The sequence below is a fragment of the Oncorhynchus kisutch genome, linkage group LG20, assembly GCF_002021735.2.
Source record: "Oncorhynchus kisutch isolate 150728-3 linkage group LG20, Okis_V2, whole genome shotgun sequence".
Classification (NCBI taxonomy): Eukaryota; Metazoa; Chordata; class Actinopteri; order Salmoniformes; family Salmonidae; genus Oncorhynchus; species Oncorhynchus kisutch.
In genome coordinates, this window is record NC_034193.2 from 6,768,878 (window position 1) to 6,784,658 (window position 15,781).

The 15,781-nt window shown below is 47.2% G+C and overlaps 1 protein-coding gene across 1 annotated transcript in view; it reads left to right on the top strand.

Moving 5' to 3' along the window:
* Window positions 1-15,781, top strand: part of slc29a3 (solute carrier family 29 member 3) — a 55,112-nt gene that overhangs the window by 10,861 nt on the left and 28,470 nt on the right. The window contains 8 exon segments of the mRNA XM_031799297.1: window positions 962-1,204; window positions 3,278-3,360; window positions 6,465-6,543; window positions 8,519-8,666; window positions 10,410-10,572; window positions 12,212-12,431; window positions 13,476-13,497; window positions 13,500-13,533. Of these exon segments, the coding sequence (XP_031655157.1) occupies window positions 962-1,204; window positions 3,278-3,360; window positions 6,465-6,543; window positions 8,519-8,666; window positions 10,410-10,572; window positions 12,212-12,431; window positions 13,476-13,497; window positions 13,500-13,533 (992 nt within the window).

A 15,781-nucleotide genomic window follows, 5' to 3' on the forward strand; every position in this document is an offset into this window, starting at 1 on the left:
GCCAAAATACCAGCAACAGTGTGTGAAAACCTTGTGAAGACTTACAGAAAACGTTTGACCTCTGTCATTGCCAACAAAGGGTATATAACAAAGTATTCAGATAAACTTGTGTTATTGACCAAATACGTATTTTCCACCATAATTTGTAAATAAATTCATAAAAAATCCTACAATGTGATTTTCTGGATCATTTTGTCTGTCATAGTTGAAGTGTACCTATGATGAAAATTACAGGCCTCTCTCATCTTTTTAAGTGGGAGAACTTGCACAATTGGTGGCTAACTAAATACTTTTTTGCCCCACTGTATATAACCAGGATAGTTGTGGTATACAGCACCTACCTGACTGCTGACTACAGCAGACTGACTACAGCAGACTGACTACAGCAGACTGACTACAGCAGACTGACTACAGCAGACTAACTACAGTAGACTGACTACAGTAGATAGATGGAATATCCTGGTGTGATACTGGATAGATACAGTATACAGCACCTACCTGACTGCTGACTACAGCTTCCTTCTGGACAACAAGACACAATAAAAGATAAGAATACCAACATAAAGTCAATGTCTCAGTAGAATATAATAAACATTTTAGCATCAGTGTAAAACAGGAAGGCACATTTTATAGTCCAATATTTACCCGTGTTTTTGGGAAAGGGGGAATAAATTGGGCAGTATTTTACAACCATAAAAGAGAGTGTGTGTGCGTGTGCGTGTGCCTGCGTGTGCCTGTGCGTGCCTGTGTGCGTGTGCCTGTGTGTGCGTGTGCCTGTGTGCGTGTGCCTGTGTGTGTGTGTGTGCGTGCTAAGATGTAGACAACATATCATTTAGAAAGGCAAAAAAATCTCAAAACTCTGGACATTATAGAGAATATTAAACTGCTTTATTTTCAATGCTACACTAACCCAATGCTAACTTTTATAACCTTTCCCCATACCCACTTCCTTACATGGTAGATAGACAGGGCCCCTCTCCTGCCCAAGCAGCACCATGCAGGACCCCCGGGGGCCACCGGGCGGCCCCTAGCCTCCCGCCACTGTCCAGAAGACTCGTACTGTATGGTGTACATGATCTTCTTCCTGTTGGGAATCGGCTCCCTGCTCCCCTGGAACTTCTTCATTACAGCTAAACACTACTGGACCTACAAGCTGAGCAATAATACTGACGGGCACGGAGAGGAGCCGCGCTCAGACCTTAGTGTGAGTGTGTGTGTGTGTGTGTGTGTGTGTGTGTGTGTGTGTGTGTCTACTGCATTAAATCACTCGACAAGGAATTGAAGTGTTCTTTCGCTTGCAACACAATTATAAGAGAGAGGGGGGGGGGTGGCAGGGTAGCCTAGTGGTTAGAGTGTAGGGGCGGTAGGTAGCCTAGTGGTTAGAGTGTAGGGGCGGTAGGTAGCCTAGTGGTTAGAGTGTAGGGGCGGTAGGTAGCCTAGTGGTTAGAGTGTAGGGACGGCAGGTAGCCTAGCGGTTAGAGCGGTGGACTAGTAACCAGAAGGTTGCAAGTTCAAATCCCCGAGCTGACATGGTACAAATCTGTCGTTCCTCCCCTGAACAGGCAGTTAACCCACTGTTCCTAGGCCAGTTAACCCACTGTTCCTAGACCAGTTAACCCACTGTTCCTAGACCAGTTAACCCACTGTTCCTAGACCAGTTAACCCACTGTTCCTAGACCAGTTAACCCACTGTTCCTAGACCAGTTAACCCACTGTTCCTAGACCAGTTAACCCACTGTTCCTAGACCAGTTAACCCACTGTTCCTAGACCAGTTAACCCACTGTTCCTAGACCAGTTAACCCACTGTTCCTAGACCAGTTAACCCACTGTTCCTAGACCAGTTAACCCACTGTTCCTAGACCAGTTAACCCACTGTTCCTAGACCAGTTAACCCACTGTTCCTAGACCAGTTAACCCACTGTTCCTAGACCAGTTAACCCACTGTTCCTAGACCAGTTAACCCACTGTTCCTAGACCAGTTAACCCACTGTTCCTAGACCAGTTAACCCACTGTTCCTAGACCAGTTAACCCACTGTTCCTAGACCAGTTAACCCACTGTTCCTAGACCAGTTAACCCACTGTTCCTAGACCAGTTAACCCACTGTTCCTAGGCCAGTTAACCCACTGTTCCTAGGCCAGTTAACCCACTGTTCCTAGACCAGTTAACCCACTGTTCCTAGGCCAGTTAACCCACTGTTCCTAGGCCAGTTAACCCACTGTTCCTAGACCAGTTAACCCACTGTTCCTAGACCAGTTAACCCACTGTTCCTAGACCAGTTAACCCCACTGTTCCTAGGCCAGTTAACCCCACTGTTCCTAGGCCAGTTAACCCACTGTTCCTAGACCAGTTAACCCCACTGTTCCTAGACCAGTTAACCCACTGTTCCTAGACCAGTTAACCCACTGTTCCTAGGCCGTCATTGAAAATAAGAATTTGTTCTTAACTGACTTTCCTAGTTAAATAAAGATCTAAATAGTGGGTGCCATTTTAAAGATGATTCTATTGCCAACATGGTTAAACTATAGTGTTAGCCGTTCCAAAAGCCAGTTCAGACAAACAGATTGTAGAAAGGAGCCCTGACAGTGTTCAGGTCTGTGTGGACGATGGGAAACGGCTAGCTAGTTAGCGGTGGGGCGCGCTAATAGTGTTTCATCATGTATAGCGTGTTACCGTACAGACACTGAGCTCTGACATCATGTATAGCGTGTTACCGTACAGACACTGAGCTCTGACATCATGTATAGCGTGTTACCGTACAGACACTGAGCTCTGGCATCATTTATAGCGTGTTACCGTAGAGACACTGAGCTCTGACATCATGTATAGCGTGTTACCGTAGAGACACTGAGCTCTGACATCATGTATAGCGTGTTACCGTAGAGACACTGAGCTCTGACATCATGTATAGCGTGTTACCGTACAGACACTGAGCTCTGACATCATGTATAGCATGTTACCGTAGAGACACTGAGCTCTGACATCATGTATAGTGTGTTACCGTAGAGACACTGATCTCTGACGTATAGCGTGTTACCGTACAGACACTGAGCTCTGACATGTATAGCGTGTTAACGTACAGACACTGAGGTTTGACATCATGTATAGCGTGTTAACGTACAGACACTTAGACTAAATCTACCATTTTCAGCCCGTATAAGGGTTGACGGGCTGTTCGTGGGGAAGGTCTATGATGAATGCCCTGACTGTTAGACTCTCTGGATAAGAGTCTCTGCTAAATGACTAAAATGTGACTGTTTCCCTCTGCCCTTGACAGGAGTACTTTGAGAGCTATCTGGCCATCGCCTCTACAGTGCCTTCGGTCCTCTGTCTGGTCCTCAACTACCTACTAGTTAACAGGTAACCTCCACTATGCCTTCGGTCCTCTGTCTGGTCCTCAACTACCTACTAGTTAACAGGTAACCTCCACTATGCCTTCGGTCCTCTGTCTGGTCCTCAACTACCTACTAGTTAACAGGTAACAACTACCTACTAGTTAACAGGTAACCTCCACTGTGCCTTCGGTCCTCTGTCTGGTCCTCAACTACCTACTAGTTAACAGGTAACCTCCACTGTGCCTTCGGTCCTGTCTGGTCCTCAACTACCTACTAGTTAACAGGTAACAACTACCTACTAGTTAACAGGTAACAACTACCTACTAGTTAACAGGTAACCTCCACTATGCCTTCGGTCCTCTGTCTGGTCCTCAACTACCTACTAGTTAACAGGTAACAACTACCTACTAGTTAACAGGTAACCTCCACTATGCCTTCGGTCCTCTGTCTGGTCCTCAACTACCTACTAGTTAACAGGTAACAACTACCTACTAGTTAACAGGTAACACACACATACAAAACACACACAGAGGCCAAATCCCCGTTTCAGAGAACATCATTAGAGGAACCAGATTCAATCAGCCAATCAGTAGGCCTGGCTACAAACACTTGGAGCCTGTGAGGTCACGTGTTCTCTCAGCCAAACAGACGGTCTGTTCTGGATATAAAGGACTCAGTATCCTTCCACACCGTGACCTTCATATCACAGTCCTGCAGTGTGTTAAGGGAAGACATCACTGCTACTTCCTGAAACTTAACACGTTTTGGCCCTTTAAGAGCTTTCCTTGTATTAACGTCCATTGTCCTCCGAGAGTTGCTGAATCTCCTCTACTAAAGGAAATGGGTAAACGCCTGATCCCAGATCTGTGTGTGCTGTCTTGCCAACTCCTAGTTTAGTTAACAACTCACGACTGCACAAACAGATCTGGGATCAGGCTTGGTCTGGGACAGTCTACAATTATGAACATAGTCTCTCTGGCTGAACGTAATGTTAGGTATTAATGATGTTGTACCCTTGAGCAAGATGCTTGACCCCTGATAATTGCTCTAGTGGTTCTACTGTGCGGATGTCCCCCATTGCCTCCATCCCCTCTGGCTGTGTCTCTGGGGGGGGTGAAGACACATTTCACTTCTCTGTAAGTTAATGAAGTACATCTTATGTGTAATTAGTTTAAAGTGGCAGGTAGGTTTGAATAACACCATCACAGTCTCTCATATGCATTGACCAGACCTGGGTTCAAATAGTATTTTAAATCATTTCAAAATAGTTTCATATGTGCTTGATTTGAGCTTGCCTGGCACAATGGGACCAACAGAATGGTCTCTAAACCCCGCCCACCTAGCACTCCAGGTAGGCTAAAGAAAACACTCAAAAGTATTTCAAAGATTTTAAATAGTACTTGAACGCAGGTCATGTGTTGAGCAGTCTTTGCCGTCTAGTTTAATCCACCCGGTCTACTTCCTGTGTGATCAGCAACACCATAATCAAATCAAATGTATTTATAAAGCCCTTCGTACATCAGCTGATGTCTCAAAGTGCTGTACAGAAACTCAGCCTAAAACCCCAAACAGCAAGCAATGCAGGTGTAGAACCATACCATTAATGCATCCTCGTACGTAGGTTTGGTTCTCTCCTAGCAGAACACGGACATGCGGAGCGAACGTCTTATAAAATATTACTGTTGTTTTGTCCCTCTTGAGCCACTGAAGCAACAACATAGCCAGAAACACTATCTCAAAAATAAATCAAGAAATCTGTCATAAATGTTGACAGTGACGCCGTTTTAGGGCCTAGCTTTCTGCTCTCTCCTCTTTCTCGTTGAATGACGGCAAACACATTGAAGAATCACGTCCCACCCCTACTGTTGACCAATCCCCCAATCCCTCTCTCTCTCTCTCTCTCTCTCTCTCTCTCTCTGTCAGTCCCTCTCTCTCTCTGTCAGTCTCTCTCTCTGTCAGTCTCTCTCTCTCTCTGTCAGTCTCTCTGTCTCTCTCTCTGTCTCAATCTCTCTCTGTGTCTCTCTCTCTCTGTCTCTCTCTCTGTCTCTGTCAGTCTCTCTGTCTGTCTCTCTCTGCCTGTCTCTCTCTCTTAGGCAGTCTCTATGTCAGTCTCTCTCTCTCTCTCTGTCAGTCCCTCTCTCTCTCTGTCAGTCTCTCTGTCTCTCTCTCTGTCTCTCTCTCTCTCTCTGTGTCTCTCTCTCTGTCTCTCTCTCTCTGTCAGTCCCTCTCTCTCTCTGTCAGTCTCTCTGTCTCTCTCTCTGTCTCAATCTATCTCTGTGTCTCTCTCTCTGTCAGTCTCTCTCTGTCAGTCTCTCTGTCTGTCTCTCTCTGCCTGTCTCGCTCTCTCTCAGGCAGTCTCTCTGTCAGTCTCTTTCTCTGCCAGTCTCTCTGTCAGTCAGTCTCTCTGTCAGTCAGTCTCTCTCTGTCCGTCTCTCTCTTAGTCAGTCAGTCTCTCTCTGTCTCTCTCTGTCAGTCTCTTTCTCTGTCAGTCTCTCTCTCTCTGTCAGTCTCTCTCTCTCAGGCAGCCTCTCTGTCTGTCTGTCTCTCTCAGGCAGTCTCTCTCAGGCAGTCTCTCTCAGGCGGTCTCTGTCTGTCTCTCTCTGTCTGTCAGTCTCTCTGTCTCTCTCTCTGTCTCAATCTATCTCTGTGTCTCTCTCTCTGTCAGTCTCTCTCTGTCAGTCTCTCTGTCTGTCTCTCTCTGCCTGTCTCGCTCTCTCTCAGGCAGTCTCTCTGTCAGTCTCTTTCTCTGCCAGTCTCTCTGTCAGTCAGTCTCTCTGTCAGTCAGTCTCTCTCTGTCAGTCTCTCTCTTAGTCAGTCAGTCTCTCTCTGTCTCTCTCTGTCAGTCTCTTTCTCTGTCAGTCTCTCTCTCTCTGTCAGTCTCTCTCTCTCAGGCAGCCTCTCTGTCTGTCTGTCTCTCTCAGGCAGTCTCTCTCAGGCAGTCTCTCTCAGGCGGTCTCTGTCTGTCTCTCTCTGTCTGTCTCTCTCTGTCTGTCTCTCTCTGTCTGTCTCTCTCTGTCTGTCTCTCTCTGTCAGTCTCTCTCTGTCTGTCTCTCTATGTCAGTCTCTCTCTCTCTGTCTCTCTCAGGCAGTCTCTCTCAGTCAGTCTCTCTCTGTCTGCCTCTCTCTCAGGTTATCCCCAGCGGTGCGTATCCTGTCGTCTCTGCTCATCATCTTGGCTGTGTTCATCGTGACCACGGTCATGGTCAAGGTGTGTAATATATATACTACCGTTCAAAAGTTTGGGGTCACTTAGAAATGTCCTTGAAATGAGTTGCAAAGTGAATAGGAAATATAGTCAAGACATTGACAAGGTTATAAATAATGATTTTTAATTGCAATAATAATTGTGTCCTTCAAACTTTGCTTTTGTAAAAGAATCCTCCATTTGCAGCAATTACAGCCTTGCAGACGTTTGGCGTTCTAGTTGTCAATTTGTTGAGGTAATCTGAAGAGATTTCACCCCATGCTTCCTGAAGCACCTCCCACAAGATGGATTGGCTTGATGAGCACTTCTTACGTACCATACGGTCAAGCTGCTCCCACAACAGCTCAATAGGGTTGAGATCCAGTGACTGTGCTGGTCACTCCATTATAGACAGAATACCAGCTGACTGCTTCTTCCCTAAATAGTTAATGCAGAGTTTGGAGCTGTGCTTTGGGTCATTGTCCTGTTGTAGGAGGAAATTGGCTCCAATTAAGTACCGTCCACAGGCTATGGCATGGCGTGATAGCCTTCCTTCTTACCCTGTACAAATCTCCCACTTTACCCCCATCAAAGCACCCCCAGACCATCACATTGCCTCCACCCTGCTTGACCGATGGCGTATCCTCCAGCATATTTTCATTTTTTCTGCGTCTCACGAATGTCCTTCTTTGTGATCCGAACACCTCAAACTTAGATTTGTCTGTCCATAACACTTTTTTTTCCCCCCAATCTTCCTCTGTCCAGTGTCTGTGTTCTTTTGCCCATCTTAATCTTTTATATTTATTGGCCAGTCTGAGATATGGCTTTTTCTGTGCAACTCTGCCTAGAAGGCCAGCAGCCCGGAGTCGCCTCTTCACTGTTGATGTTGAGACTGGTGTTTTGTGGGTACTATTTAATGAAGCTGCCAGTTGAGGACTTGTGAGGCGTCTGTTTCTCAAACTAGAGACACTAATGTACTTGTCCTCTTGCTCAGTTGTGCACCAGGGCCACCCACCAGGGCCAGTTTGCGCTGTTCTGTGAAGGGAGTAGTACACAGCGTTGTACGAGATCTTCAGTTTCTTGGCAAGTTCAAGCATGGAATAGCCTTCATTTCTCAGAACAAGAATAGACTGATGAGTTTCAGAAGGAAGGTCTTTGTTTTTGGCCATTTTAAGTCTGTAATTAAACCCACATATGCTGATGCTCCAGATACTCAACTAGTCTAAAGAAGGACCGTTTTATTGCTTATTTAATCAGAACAACAGTTTTTAGCTGTGCTAACATAACGGGTTTTCTAAATGATCTATTACCCTTTTAAAATGATAAACTTGGATGAACTAACACAACATGCTATTGGAACACAGGAGTGATGGTTGCTGATAATGGGCTTCTGTACGCCCATGTAGATATTCCATGAAACAATCAGTCATTTCCAGCTACAATAGTCATTTACAACATTAACAATGTCTACACTGTATTTCTGATCAATTTGATGTTATTTTAATGGACAAAAAATGTGCTAAAATTTTATTTGTAAGTGACTCCAAACTTTTGAATCGAAGTGTACCTTATATATTTATGGCTTTACTACATGACTTGGGTACCAGTCAAATGTTTGGACCTACTCATTCCAGGGTTTTTCTTTATTTTTACCATTTTCTACATTTGTAGAATAATAATGAAGACATCAAAACTATTAAATAACACACATGGGAATCATGTAGTAACCCCAAAAAATATATTTTATATTTGAGCAGTCGTCCTTTGCATTGGCATTCTCTCAACCAGCTTCATGAGGTAGTCACCTGGAATGCATTTCAATTAACAGGTGTGCCTTGTTAAAAGTTCATTTGTTGAATTTCTTTCCTTCTACAATGTAGAAAATAGTCAAAGTAAAGACCCCTGGAATGAGTATGCATGTCCAAACTTTTGACTGGTACTGTATGTGTGTCTAAGACAGTTTTCACCTCAGGACATTGAAGTTGATGTTACTGTACAGGTGGATTCCTCTGGTTGTAGAGAGCAGTTCTTCTTTGGGACATTAGCCAGTGTTGCTATGGTCAGTGGGGCGTCCAACCTCTTCTCTGGCTCTGTGTTCGGGATCAGTGGGCATTTTCCCATGAGGATATCACAGGCACTCATATCAGGTATTACACACACACACACACACTAAGTCTCTCATATTGGGAAGAGGAATCTGTCTACATACCATACTCAGCCAATATCATATACCCAACAGTCGAGTCTACATGATAACAAACCAATATCATATACCCAACAGTCGAGTCTACATGATAACAAACCAATATCATATACCCAACAGTCTAGTCTACATGATAACAAACCAATATCATATACCCAACAGTCTAGTCTACATGATAACTAACCACCCAAACTGTTCCCTTGGAGAGTCTCTGTATCTGTCCCGTCACTGCTGACATCATCTTAGTTTCATACCAACAACTGAAACACTCATCAGCTGATTTGACTTCCTTCTCCTGCTTAACCCAGACATCATTTTATAACAGCATAACACAGTCAGTCATTTTGCCCTCCCCCATTCCTTTCTCCCTCTCCCCATTCCTTTCTCCCTCTCCCCATCCCTCTCTCCCTCTCCCCCATCCCTCTCTCCCCATCTCCCCATCCCTCTCTCCCTCTCCCCATCCCTCTCTCCCTCTCCCCCATCCCTCTCTCCCCATCTCCCCATCCCTCTCTCCCCCATCCCTCTCTCCCTCTCCCCATCCCTCTCTCCCTCTCCCCATCCCTCTCTCCCCCATCCCTCTCTCCCTCTCCCCATCCCTCTCTCCCCATCCCTCTCTCCCCATCCCTCTCCCCACCCCTCTCTTCCCCATCCCTCTCTCCCCCACCCCTCTCTCCCCCATCCCTCTCTCCCCCATCCCTCTCTCCCCCATCCCTCTCTCCCCACCCCTCTCTCCCCACCCCTCTCTCCCCCACCCCTCTCTCCCCCATCCCTCTCTCCCCACCCCTCTCTCCCCACCCCTCTCTCCCCACCCCTCTCTCCCCCACCCCTCTCTCCCCCATCCTTCTCTCCCCCATCCTTCTCTCCCCCATCCCTCTCTCCCCCATCCCTCTCTCCCCCATCCCTCTCTCCCCATCCCTCTCTCCCCACCCCTCTCTCCCCACCCCTCTCTCCCCATCCCTCTCTCCCCCTCCCCATCCCTCTCCCCCTCCCCATCCCTCTCTCCCCCATCCCTCTCTCCCCACCCCTCTCTCCCCCACCCCTCTCTCCCCCACCCTCTCTCCCCATCCCTCTCTCCCCCTCCCCATCCCTCTCCCTCTCCCTCTCTCCCCCTCCCCTCCCCATCCCTCTCTCCCCATCCCTCTCTCCCCCATCCTTCTCTCCCCCATCCTTCTCTCCCCCATCCTTCTCTCCCCCATCCCTCTCTCCCCATCCTTCTCTCCCCCATCCCTCTCTCCCCATCCTTCTCTCCCCCATCCCTCTCTCCCCCATCCCTCTCTCCCCATCCCTCTCTCCCCATCCCTCTCTCCCCATCCCTCTCTCCCCCATCCCTCTCTCCCCCATCCCTCTCTCCCCCACCCCTCTCTCCCCCACCCCTCTCTCCCCATCCCTCTCTCCCCCATCCCTCTCTCCCCCACCCTCTCTCCCCACCCCTCTCTCCCCACCCCTCTCTCCCCATCCCTCTCTCCCCCACCCCTCTCTCCCCACCCCTCTCTCCCCATCCCTCTCTCCCCCTCCCCATCCCTCTCCCTCTCCCCATCCCTCTCTCCCCATCCCTCTCTCCCCATCCCTCTCTCCCCCTCCCCATCCCTCTCTCCCCCATCCCTCTCTCCCCCATCCCTCTCTCCCCCATCCTTCTCTCCCCATCCTTCTCTCCCCCATCCCTCTCTCCCCCATCCCTCTCTCCCAGGCCAGGCTATGGGTGGTACTATCAGTGCAGTAGCCTCCATAGTGGACTTGGCAGCAGCTAAAGATGTGACTGACAGCGCTCTAGCTTACTTCCTGACGGCTGATGTCTTCATTCTTTTCTGTATCCTCATGTACCTGCTGCTGCCTAAACTGGATTACTCACGGTAGACACACACACACACACACACACACACAGACACACACACACACACACACACAGACACAGACACAGACACACACACACACACACAGACACACACACACACACACAGACACACACACACAGACAGACACACACACACAGACACACACACACACACACACAGACACAGACACAGACACAGACACACACACACACACAGACACACACACACACAGCATTAACACTCTCACTCTCACCATATCAATCAAATGTATTTATATAGCCCTTCTTACATCAGCTGATATCTCAAAGTGCTGTACAGAAACCCAGCCTAAAACCCCAAACAGCAAGCAATGCAGGTGTAGAAGCACGGTGGCTAGGAAAAACTCCCTAGAAAGGCAGGAATCTAAGAAGAAACCTAGAGAGGAACCAGGCTATGAGGGGTGGCCAGTCCTCTTCTGGCTGTGCCGGGTGGGGATTATAACAGAACATGGCCAAGATGTTAAAATGTTCATAGATAACCAGCAGGGTCAGATAATAATAATCATAGTAGTTGTAGAGGGTGCAACAGGTCAGCACCTCAGGAGTAAATGTCAGTTGACCTTTCATAGCCGAGCATTCAGAGGTCGAGACAGCAGGTGGACTGGGGACAGAGGGTGGACTGGGGACAGAGGGTGGACTGGGGACAGAGGGTGGACTGGGGACAGCTAGAGGACTGGGGACAGCTAGAGGACTGGGGACAGCGGGTGGACTGGGGACAGCGGGTGGACTGGGGACAGCGGGTGGACTGGGGACAGCAGGAGGACTGGGGACAGCAGGAGGACTGGGGACAGCAGGAGGACTGGGGACAGCAGGTGGACTGGGGACAGCGGGTGGACTAATATAGACTTTACAACAATGTGCATGCACATGTGTCAAAGAGGCTGAGGGAGATGTGGGGAGAGATGATGAGGAACTGTAGTGCCTCTGAGTTTTGTTCTGTTGTGGTCAGGCAAACCACAGTTAACTGAAACTCGTCTCCTCTCCCGAAACCAAGGAAACGGGCTTTATTGATACTGAGAATAAAATAAACCCTTCCCAGTTTCTGTTTGGTAACCTTTTGATATGAGCCTTTGTCAAAAAAAACTTCTCACAGGTGGCTCCTTTGACCTTTGGTGTGTTGTCAGGCCATCGGTGTGTTGTCAGGTCATCGGTGTGTTGTCAGGCCATCGGTGTGTTGTCAGGTCATCGGTGTGTTGTCAGGTCATCGGTGTGTTGTCAGGTCATCGGTGTGTTGTCAGGTCATCGGTGTGTTGTCAGGTCATCGGTGTGTTGTCAGGCCATCGGTGTGTTGTCAGGTCATCGGTGTGTTGTCAGGTCATCGGTGTGTTGTCAGGTCATCGGTGTGTTGTCAGGTCATCGGTGTGATAAACCTGCAGGAGCTCTTAGATCTTAGATCTATATCTTAGATATAACCTACAGGTGTTACCGACATTATTGCATAGATGATAGATGATTTAAATGTTGTGTACCCCGTGGATGTCGATTTAAGGCAGCCCCTCCCCACCTCTCTGATCCAGAGGGGTTTGGGTTAAATGCGGAAGACACATTTCAGTTGTACAACTGACTAGGTATCCCCCCCCCTTTTCCTTTCCCCGACTGAAACCGTTTCCCTTCCTCAGGCACTACATGCTGGCAGCAGAGTACAACAAGTCAGGGTCTATACCAGAGCCCCGCGGTGAGGCGGACGGCCCGGAGGGGGCACCAGCGAGCACGGTCTCCTCCGTGTCCATCCCTCCTCTAAAACCCATCCTTCAGAAGACATGGCTCCTGGGTCTCTGTGTCTTCTACGTCTTCTTCATCTCTATAATGGTGTTCCCTGCCGTCTCCTCTGGGATCCAGGTAGAAGGACGAAGATGTCTCCTTATTAACAATGACAGTTCTGAGGGGGGTAAACAGGGCTGCTAGTCTACAACGCAAACTGTATTCTAAGACAATAGTCAACTTGGGGACAATTTAGTTATTTTCTTGTATTTTATGTTATATTATCTTATGTTGTCTTCTCTTATCAGTCTGTTCACCAGGACAGCATGTTGTCTTCTCTTATCAGTCTGTTCACCAGGACAGCATGTTGTCTTCTCTTATCAGTCTGTTCACCAGGACAGCATGTTGTCTTCTCTTATCAGTCTGTTCACCAGGGCAGCATGTTGTCTTCTCTTATCCGTCTGTTCACCAGGACAACATGTTGTCTTCTCTTATCAGTCTGTTAACCAGGACAGCATGTTGTCTTCTCTTATCAGTCTGTTAACCAGGACAGCATGTTGTCTTCTCTTATCAGTCTGTTAACCAGGACAGCATGTTGCCTTATCAGTCTGTTAACCAGGACAGCATGTTGTCTTCTCAGTCTGTTAACCAGGACAGCATGTTGTCTTCTCTTATCAGTCTGTTAACCAGGACAGCATGTTGTCTTCTCAGTCTGTTAACCAGGACAGCATGTTGTCTTATCAGTCTGTTCACCAGGACAGCATGTTGTCTTATCAGTCTGTTAACCAGGACAGCATGTTGTCTTCTCTTCTCAGTCTGTTAACCAGGACAGCATGTTGTCTTCTCTTCAGTCTGTTAACCAGGACAGCATGTTGTCTTCTCTTCAGTCTGTTAACCAGGACAACATGTTGTCTTCTCTTCTCAGTCTGGTAACCAGGACAGCATGTTGTCTTCTCAGTCTGTTAACCAGGACAGCATGTTGTCTTCTCTTCTCAGTCTGTTAACCAGGACAGCATGTTGTCTTCTCTTATCAGTCTGTTAACCAGGACAACATGTTGTCTTCTCTTCAGTCTGTTAACCAGGACAACATGTTGTCTTCTCTTCAGTCTGTTAACCAGGACAGCATGTTGTCTTCTCTTTTCAGTCTGTTAACCAGGACAGCATGTTGTCTTCTCTTCTCAGTCTGTTAACCAGAAGAGTGGCAGCCCTGGACAACAACATATTTCACCCCCATCACCAGGTGAGAATCAGACTGATTTGGCTCTTTATTTTGTCAGTAGGTGTCTAAATCAAATCAAATTGTATTTGTCACCTGCGCTGGATACAACACAGTGTAGACCTTACCGTAAAATGCTTACTACAAGCCCTTAACCAACTATGCAGTTTTAAGCAAAATAAGAGGTTAAGAAAATATTTACTAATAAATGAAAAGTTGCTTTTTAATACGTACAAAAAAAAAATCACAATTGTGCGAGGCTATATACAGGGTGTTCCAGTACACGAGTCAATGTGGAGGCTATATCAGGGGGTACTGATACAGAGTCAATGTGGAGGCTATATACAGGGGGTTACGATACAGAGTCAATGTGGAGGCTATATACAGGGGGTACTGATACAGAGTCAATGTGGAGGCTATATACAGGGGGTACTGATACAGAGTCAATGTGGAGGCTATATACAGGGGTACTGGATACAGAGTCAATGTGGAGGCTATATACAGGGTATTACGGTACAGAGTCAAGTGTGGAGGCTATATACAGGGTATTACGGTACAGAGTCGTGTGGAGGCTATATACAGGGTATTACGGTACAGAGTCAATGTGGAGGATATATACAGGTGTTACGGTACAGAGTCAATGTGGAGGCTATATACAGGGTTACCGGTACAGAGTCAATGTGGAGGCTATATACAGGGTATTAACGGTAAGAGTCAATGTGGAGGCTATATAACAGGGTGTAGGGTACAGAGTCAATGTGGAGGCTATATACAGGGTATTACGGTACAGAGTCAATGTGGAGGCTATATACAGGGTATTACGGTACTGAGTCAATGTGGAGGCTATATACAGGGTATTACGGTACTGAGTCAATGTGGAGGCTATATACAGGGTATTACGGTACAGAGTCAATGTGGAGGCTATATACAGCGGTATACGGTACAGAGTCAATGTGGAGGCTATATACAGGGTATTATGGTACTGAGTCAATGTGGAGGCTAATATACAGGGTATTAATTGGTACAGAGTCAATGTGGAGGCTATATACAGGGGGTACCGGTACAGAGTCAATGTGGAGGCTATATACAGGGTATACGGTACAGAGTCAATGTGGAGGCTATATACAGGGTATTACGGTACAGAGTCAATGTGGAGGCTATATACAGGGGGGGGGGTACCGGTACAGAGTCAATGTGGAGGCTATATACAGGGTGATTACGGTACAGAGTCAATGTGGAGGCTATATACAGGGTATTACGGTACAGAGTCCATGTGGAGGCTATATACAGGGGTACGGTACAGAGTCAATGTGGAGGCTATATACAGGGTATTACGGTACAGAGTCAATGGGGAGGCTATATACAGGGTGGGTATACGGTACAGAGTCAATGTGGAGGCTATATACAGGGTATTACGGTACAGAGACAATGTGGAGGCTATATACAGGGTATACGGTAGAGTAATAGGGTAGTAGAGGTCAATGTGGAGGCTATATACAGGGTATTACGGTACAGAGTCAATGTGGAGGCTATATACAGGGTATTACGGTACAGAGTCAATGTGGAGGCTATATACAGGGTATTACGGTACAGAGTCAATGTGGAGGCTATATACAGGGTATTTACGGATAGTCAGAGTCAATGTGAGGCTATATACAGGGTATTACGGTACAGAGTCAATGTGGAGGCTATATACAGGGTATTACGGTACAGAGTCAATGTGGAGGCTATATACAGGGTATTACGGTACAGAGTCAATGTGGAGGCTATATACAGGGTATTACGGTACAGAGTCAATGTGGAGGCTATATACAGGGTATTACGGTACAGAGTCAATGTGGAGGCTATATACAGGGTATTACGGTACAGAGTCAATGTGGAGGCTATATACAGGGTATTACGGTACAGAGTCAATGTGGAGGCTATATACAGGGTATTACGGTACAGAGTCAATGTGGAGGCTATATACAGGGTATTACGGTACAGAGTCAATGTGGAGGCTATATACAGGGTATTTACGGTACAGAGTCAATGTGGAGGCTATATACAGGGTATTACGGTACAGAGTCAATGTGGAGGCTATATACAGGGGGTACGGTACAGAGGTATATTAGCGTGTTGGTTCAATAAGATACAGGGGGGTTACGGTACAGAGTCAATGTTGCTATATACAGGGTGTACAGAGTACAGAGTGGAGGCTATACTTACACAACCGAGGTAGAGTCAATGTTCCCGCTATATACACCGTACAGGACAGACCTGGAGGTATTAA